Below are 8,283 nucleotides of genomic sequence, written 5' to 3'. Positions count from 1 at the left end.
CATTGTAAAGGTAGTAAAATTTGGCCTTTAAAGACACTGGGCCATACTATGGTCCATCCAAATACATGTAGGCAAGGTCTGAGATGGAAAGCATTGCTCTGAATGTCTTCCTCATATCACCAGCTGTGCTACTAATACCACTTTCTGGACAGTGAGACTTAGGAAGAATATAGATTAAGCAGAGCCAACCAGATAACCAACACAAGGAAAAGAAATCTTTTGCTGGAAGTGAAAGACCGTAGGTCGTTTCCCTTGGAAGCAGGGAGGGAAGGAACAAAAGCAGCTGGGTCTTTGGTTATGGTTCTCTCCCGAAGCTCCTCTCAGCATGGCACAGCTGTGTGCTACACTATGCACAGGATGGTGCTGGTAGAGACAATCTGTCCATTACTATTTTAATTTAATCCTAAACACTGGTATGTTCCAGCATATTGTCACTATTAATGTGTAGCAATGTTGTCCATATTTGTTATGCCATTTAAGTTAATTGTCTGCATACTTTTCCTGTAAATGACTTTCCTAAACAGTCTGTGCTACAGTATTCCACGCTGCAGTCAGGATCAATGCTGGCAAGAGTCTCTGTCAGGAATGAAGGAGAATCTAGAAACAGATACCGGATTGATTGAAGCTTGTGAAATTGATAACAAGGAGGGGGGCCTTTTGGATTTACTCTTTACCACTGACAATTTCCAACATACCTGTAAGTGTAGCACCTGACCAGTGACATTAGAATGGCAGGGACTAAAGTTTCATGCTGAAGATTAAAGTTTCTGAGGTCAGGCAGAGAAGAGAGTGTAATTGAGAGTTCTCAAGGTAATCATAAGGCGTATCATATAAAATTGGTAGAGTCGGTACTTGAGCCTTGCTGAATTGTCGTGTGCATACAAATGAATAAAGAATAAATCTTTGCAGCCACTGCACCAGGATTAGAGGTTGGAAGAGTTCATTGCTCCTAAAAGCATTTGTATGGTTCTTTAATTACCACAATATACTAGAAAAGCAAAAAGAGGCATGAGCTGTGGACTTCTACTAATTTCTTTAAGCACCGTATTCTGAAACATTAAACAATAAAGAATGTAATGTTCTTTCTAGATACTATAAAAATTGTATGACACAGGGAAGTATATTATACAAAATCCTAAGCTGGAATTAATCATGGTCTTCAGGAATTATAAGAGTACAATTATTCCTTGAAGAAGATGGTGTATACGGCAAGAGGCTCAGGTATCTTTTGTGAATAAGAGTGTTAAAATAATTTATGCGCAAGGAAATCTCCTCTGCTTTAAAAACTGTTAAGAAAAAGATATATTCAGGAATTTTACAAATACTATTTTAATATTGTCAGACTTCTCAATGACTTTTTCCTTCTGGTCACAATGCTGGAGCAGTAGCTGTAAGAGTTTTTTGTTTCTGATAGCATTTGTGTCGTTTACCAGTTAATTTTGCCTTTTCCAATAGATTTATTGCAGGCATTTTTAATGGTATAAAACATTCATTTGTAGTCCTGATTGTTTTTATAACATCAAACCTTTAAAATAGCCCTGCTTGAGTATAATATGAGTATTATAGCAATATAGGTATGCATAGCAGTCTCCAGGCATAAGTATACTCCTAAAATGTAGCAGTAATTTTCAGGCACTACTTCAGGACCTCAATATAGCAAGTTCTGGACATCAGGTCAATTATATTTTCAATCTCCACTTCCTTTTACTGAAGCAGTATTAGCTAAAGGAGAGGTGGACCTGCTCCAATGCTGAAGGATACTGCTGAGAAAGCAAGGGTTAATTTTCTCTTAGGGAGTGGAAGATGATAGTTTCTGACAGGTACCGTCAATTTCAGCATTTTGCAATAAAATGGGAAGTGTGTGCAGCATTTTACATCTCCTAAATAGATTACCCAACACAGAGACACACATGCACTTGTCAAAGCTAATGGCATTCTTTCTGCTGAGCCTGACAAATTCCAGTCCTAGATCTAAACAAGAATAAATCTTGGCCAAATGTTGACATTTCACCCTCCTTCTGGGGCTACCTCTCCAGGGAGCAGAGAAATTTCTCTTCTTCAGCATCCTGAGCTGTTAACAATTAGTGCTATCAACACTGCAGAATGCACTGTCCTCACAACACAGCAATCTTGCTCCTCCCGAAACATTTTATGTGAAGTGCACAGAACTAAAAGCAATACTACAGCATTCATTCATATTAATGTTTTGTGGGTTTGGTCTACAGTGAGCTCAGATATTTTGCTTGCCATAAGCATGTTTCAGATCAGGTATTTTAAAAGCCGAGTTGAACATTGCTTGTTGTCCAGTTTAAGGTTTTCTGTTCACAATTAATTGTACAGCAAGCTAGACTTAGCCAGAAAAACCTTCATAAAGTAAAATGCATCTTTAAAAATTCCATTTTTAATTTGCCATCATGGTATAAAAACCCTATATGCAGTGCTAATTATAGATATGCTTCTAGGTATATTTGCCATCCCTTCTCATTGCCCTAAAATACAGGGAGATGTTCCTAATGATCAGTTACACATATATGCTCTGTAGTGTGTTCAGCTGTGTGTCTTACCTACTTAGCCAAAATATGCAGGGGAAAAACTACGCGTGTGAACCCTTGAGCATCATACTCAGCTGTAGGACTAAGTATTTTAGCTGACGGCAAAGGGAAAGGCAGTTCTCCAGCAGTCAAGGCCTGCTGATACCATTTGCTGGCTTCTGGGAAAAATAGAGAGTGGGCTGTAGGAAAGCTAGCCTGTCCTGGCTGTCTTTCTCAGAAGTCTCCTGCAGTTTGATGCTTTTCTTCAGGCTTTAGGCTTCTAGTCGCCTTGGATTAAATGAAAATCTTGGCTTTTAATAAAAGTGTCCATGGTTGTAGAAAAAAATTAAAAATGCAAAACCTTAAAATCCATAAACCAACAGTGAAATAATGAAGAATGAACAGGCGTTCTCAGGGAAGGAGAGGTGGGAGACATGACATTGTTCTAAATACTTATTTTCTTTCCCTTTTTTAATACTATTTCTTTCATGGAAGAGAGTTTTATCCCATCTGACGTTCCCAAAGAAGGGATGACGTGGCTGACCGGGATTCTGAGTATATATATATAAAAATAGTGAGAAAGGATCTCTGATATCTCTCATTTTTGGTATAGTTTATGGTGCTGCTGAGTTGGAAATAAAGGTTCAATATAGAATGTTCCTCTACAGAAATTATTTTGTTTTATTATTGTAATTTCATGAAAAACACAGGTGAAGGAGTGAATATGGTGATTCTTAATATTTTATATGTCCACTGAAGGATTTTCTCAAAGCAAAAGAAAGATAATTTTCTATCGAGGACTTTTCTCCCACAAAATAAAAAAAAAATTGTTAATCGCTGGAGGCAACAGAACTTTACAGACAAAAAAGCTTTACTTTGACAGGTGAATTTTCTCACTCCTTTCTCACTCCTCTGTCCCACTGGCGGGGAGGGAGAGAGCCACCAGCTGTGTGGGTGCTTGCCTACTAGCAAGGGCCAATACACCACAGCATCTGACCCAGTTAGGGATGTAAGACAACTGTAAACATAAACCATCGGAGAGAATAGGCAGCCAATATTTGGTGGGTCTAGAAAAATACAAGTACTGAGCTAAAATTCTTATAAAGGATTTGGGAAAGATTGAGATTTGATGGGGGTCTGTGTGTTTCAAGAGGATGAATACATTGGCATTCTGATACTTAGGAAGCACAGACTCTTTAGCATCTATTTAGCATCTACAACACTAAATAAAATAGGGACAAAGACTGATGCTTTGTTCTAAATCCAGCTAGCACAGACTTGCTCATATATATGCTGCCTAAGACTGGCCTCCACTAGGCTTGGAGGAGCCTAAGCGGCTGGGAGAAGCCTGGTGGAGACAATATGCATGTCCTTCCTACCTAATACTTAAGCTCCAAGTGTCCTGAGAGCCCCAGGTGGTACTGCTGTGACCCTAAAACTTAATTATTACTTTGGGGAATATTTCAGCTTAATGTGTCTGAAGTAGTAAGAGGGATGTGTTGCAGCCCATCAAAAGTTGTGTTTTGGTAGCATGAAACTGAAGGGCTGATGAATGACGTACTGTGGAGTATGACAGACAGGTACATGGATGTGTTTGAGATGCAGAGATTGTTGGGACAGTGTTGGAGGGATGTTTAGAGTGGAGGAGACTAAGCCTGGTACAGTCATATCCCTACTGACTTTCTGGGGGTTATGTCTGGCATAAAACATCCTCAGAGCCAGGCCTGGACATTGTCCTGGAGAGAGTTAGTTTGGATTGTCCAAAACAAAGCTAAGAAATAAACGAGCATTGAAGCGATGTAAGTGACCGAGATTCTAGTGTATAGGTTCATTTTACATCCCTCTTTTTTGAGCAATATAAACTGCTTAGATTCTACAGTTACTGTTTGCAGCCAGAACTTTCTAAATTTCAAGAGGAAACAGATACTAGATCTGAATTTTACATAACAATGTGGGACTGAAGATACAGCAGCAGTGGCCACATTAATTATAGCTCATTTTCATAATTAAATTTGGGTTATTAAGACATCGATCTACATGGGTTAAGAAGAATCCAGATGTCGAAGCTGGATTTTTACCAAATAGGGTGCCTGTAGGCACAGCTGTTATCCCACACATCTTTGCAGTCCTCAGACATGACTTTCCTGTCATTTGCGCTGCCTCTAGTCTCTCTGCACCTCATGTATTTACCCTGCAGTCCTACATAAGCGACTAAGCTTGATGCTTACTTTCATTTGCCAGCACCTTGTACAAAAAAACAAAATATATTTGTGAAGAGGAGGGAGAACCTGGGTTAAGAGATCTTCCCAGGGCCTGCCTTTAGCAGGTGGCAGCCCACATGAAGCAGGACAGCAAGCCTTGAGCCTTCTAGCCTGCCTGAACATCTTCTTGGACAACTTAGGGGGTGACTCAGATTGTCAAGTGCCATGCGTTTGATTGCTGGTAAGAGCCCAATCACTATCCAGGACAACATGTCTGTGTTCTCCGCAGAGACCAGAAGTAAAGAATAAGCCCACACAACTGCTCCAGGGCTGTGAGGCCCTTTGCTCTTTCAGCAAGTCCTGAAGACATCTGACAGAGGAGATGCTCTCTCCCACACCAGCTTGGAACACTCTGAAGCAAGAAACTGCCAGTGTTGGCAACATCAAGAGTTGCCTTGCAGCTATGACCCAGCAGTGTCTTACAAACTAGACATATTCCTTTGCCCAAAGCTTATGTCTTTAAACAACATGGGTCAAAGAGGATGTTAGCCTACTCTGGCGTCCTGGGCAGTTTCCAAGACAGGGGCTGTATGAGCAAGCACTCCTGATTAATGGCCCAGGCAGCTAAAAGGCAACTGGCATCCATCCCCTCAACTGAGACAGCTCCTTAAAAAATGTCCCAGAGACCAATTCTTCCCCTAAGAAACCAAAAAGAGAGACTGCACTGCCAACCTGGGATGGCTTCTGCATGTGTCTCAATGAATGCCACATCGTTGTCTTAAGAGAGATTGGGATTAGAGAGATCAGAGCTTGGTAGAAGGTAGGCAGAGGGCCTCTGGTTGACTTCTGCTTTCTTTCTCCAAGAAGTGACCATACTGGACTCTCCCACAGTGTTCCTGTGTGCTCATATACCAGGCTAGACCCATCATGGCCCAGAAGCAAGACCGTTCTGGGAGGGGTGCAAGGGACTTTGCACCAGCTTGTCCCTTTGTAACGTACTGCCATTGCACTCCAGAGTCTGTACAGAATGATTCATGTACAAATGCAGATCATCTCTGCTGCAGAGCATGTTAGGAGGGATGGTGGGAGGGAGAAAACATTGATGTTGCCTTCGTTGGGCAGCCCTAGGAGATACGTGTGGCTGGATGTGGCAGCTCTGGGAGGTGTGCTACTGGTGACGGGGTCCCAGGGAGCATCGTGAACACCAGAGAGAGCCTGTAGCTCTCCATGTGGCATTTTCTCTTGCTACTTTCCCAGCATGTGTGGGGTGTGCTGTAAGACCTAGACAGTCTGGGCAGTCAGGAAACCTGGCCAGAGAAGTATCCCTTCAGCAATGTGGTTTTAGTATAGCTTGAGCAGCTGAGGACAAAAAATGGCAGGATCTGCAATGTGTGGAGCTGAATTTCCCTAGCTCTGCTGCATAAAGCTTGAGTAGCCTTACTGGTTCTTTTTTTCTTGGGTTAGGAGCTGCCAAACATCTTTATTTTACTAGGAATATTAAGAAGGTTGCTGGTTTTCCCCAGCCCTGCAGATGCCGTAGATACAGTACCACTGGTCAGATGTGTTCACTGAAGGGATCTGCATTTTTGGTTAAGAGGATCATGTGTTTGTCCTCTATTCATCAGGTAGAATTAGGAAGGCTGAAGTAAAAAAGTTTTCTGATTGAGCAGGATTGAAAGGCAGAATTGGAGTTGTGCAGGACCACTCCCTTAGGATTTATCTGAGGGTTAGTGTTTAGTTTCACTTTCATCTTTCTCTTTACACTCCTGCAAAATAGAAACCAGCAACACCCCTAGAGCTATTCCCCTCTGTCACTGGCAAATTTGAAGTGCTGGGGTAAAAAATTGTCAGAAATACGGCTTTCAGCCAGACCTCACCGCGCTTACGCTGAGGCTGTCTATTCCATGACTGCACAAACTGTTGTTGACTGTTCTATTGGTATAGATCAGCTTTGCTGTCACCCCATGACTCCATTCTGCCCAGGTGCTGTGGCTGAGATGGTCAAACTGAGCTTCAGCTGGATGACTCAGAAACCAGTGTATGTGTTTGCATGGCTTACAGCTGAGAGTCCAGGCAGGGGCGGGTCTTACAAGGAATTGAAACCAACTTGTGAGAACTCAAATGTTTTGAGTCTTTCCCCAGCTTTAGATGCAATACTCTTTTCTGAGAAGGCAAGGTACTCCCGAAGCGATGTCTGGGGTTAGAGGATGGAGGGAGGGCAGCAGGTACAGGGCGGCTGCTGCCCCCAGTACCCCGTTTTCCTCTCAGGGTTACCTCTGGGATGGCAACAATAAAACAGAGGAGGCTGAAAACCCTCAGAAGCTGACAACATCTGAAGAGGAGCAAAGCGGCCAAGCATCAGTCTACCAACAGCAGCAAGAGCAGTAGTAAGTAGCAAGAAGCCTGGCTGAGATGGTATTGCGTGTAGCGGGTGCCTGTTCTCCAGCTTGCTCGAGGTGTGCACCTTAGGAGGCAGAAATACTTCATAGAGCGCCTGTGAATGGGACTGGGCACAGAAGCAGCTTGTCCTCGTCGTCTCAGAGCTACCTGCGGTCAGCCTGAAGCCTACACGGCTTACACCTTATGCCACAGCAGCGGCCAGTTCTGCATGTTTGATATTGCTGTATGTAGTGTCATTTTTTTGGCATCTTTTTGAAAGTGAAATTTCAAATCTCGTTCTAGCTCCCTGTTTTCTGTCTCCTAATATTTCATCTTGCAAAGTCTAAACATACTTTCTTTGCTTAAGAGATAGGTATAGGCTGCATTCCAGCACTGAGCTGAATGCAGTCCAGGACACAGAACAGCTTCTAACAACTTCGTGCTGACAAAAGTAAAGCTAAAGTTTCAGCCCTCAATTTCATTTTAGGCTTTATTGGGATCTATGCTCAGTTCATCTCTGATTTTCCAGTGACAATTCTTAGATAACTTGTATAAGCTCTAGCTTGCAGGTATAATACAGAATAGAAATGGACAATAGTGTGTGTGTATTTTATGCACATGTGCTTAACACATATATGCTTAGCTGACCAAAAGTAATTATTTACAGTCTTTTTCCCCAAATGTGCTTTTTCTGAGCTGTTAGTAACAGTGCACGTAATGCTATTATTATTATGTGCTGACTTTGCTTAGCTTGCCTGTTTTTTTCCCCGCCTTTCAAAGTGCAGCTGACAGCAACTGAAGGCTGTTTCAGTTTCCTTTCCCTTCTTTCTGGGTGAAGAAGGTGGAGCCACACTGTGAAAGAGGTGGCAGGCTGCTGATGGCAAGCAGCAATCAGCAGCTTTCTATTGCAACCCATGAATGCTTGCCTAGTAGGTAGTAATGATATAGAGACTATTAAGAACTGGGTAGCTTTGAAATCCGTCAGCACTTTAATGACTGACTTTCAGGAGAGCAAACGACCATTCCTGAGTTACAGTCTATGTTTATTTTCTGCCACTTCGAAACATGAAAGACCCTCTGTCTTCCCTGCCCTCTCACTGGCATATATCCACAGTACAGTGAGAGCAGCCCTAGTTAGCTTACATATTTGTGCGATGTGCATTTTTTTTGCT

At 42.3% G+C, this 8,283-nt stretch overlaps 1 protein-coding gene across 1 annotated transcript in view; it reads left to right on the top strand.

Annotated features, from left to right (window-relative positions):
- Positions 1 to 6,922: 6,922 nt before the first annotated feature.
- EPSTI1 (epithelial stromal interaction 1 (breast)) overlaps positions 6,923 to 8,283 on the top strand; it is a 46,271-nt gene continuing 44,910 nt past the window's right edge. Inside the window, exon 1 of the mRNA XM_009583587.1 lies at positions 6,923 to 7,119. Within this exon, the coding sequence (XP_009581882.1) occupies positions 6,923 to 7,119 (197 nt within the window). The remainder of the gene's footprint in view (positions 7,120 to 8,283) is intronic.

This window comes from Fulmarus glacialis, unplaced genomic scaffold (assembly GCF_000690835.1).
Source record: "Fulmarus glacialis isolate BGI_N327 unplaced genomic scaffold, ASM69083v1 scaffold4158, whole genome shotgun sequence".
NCBI lineage: Eukaryota > Metazoa > Chordata > Aves > Procellariiformes > Procellariidae > Fulmarus > Fulmarus glacialis.
This window is presented reverse-complemented; position numbering and strand designations above follow the sequence as displayed.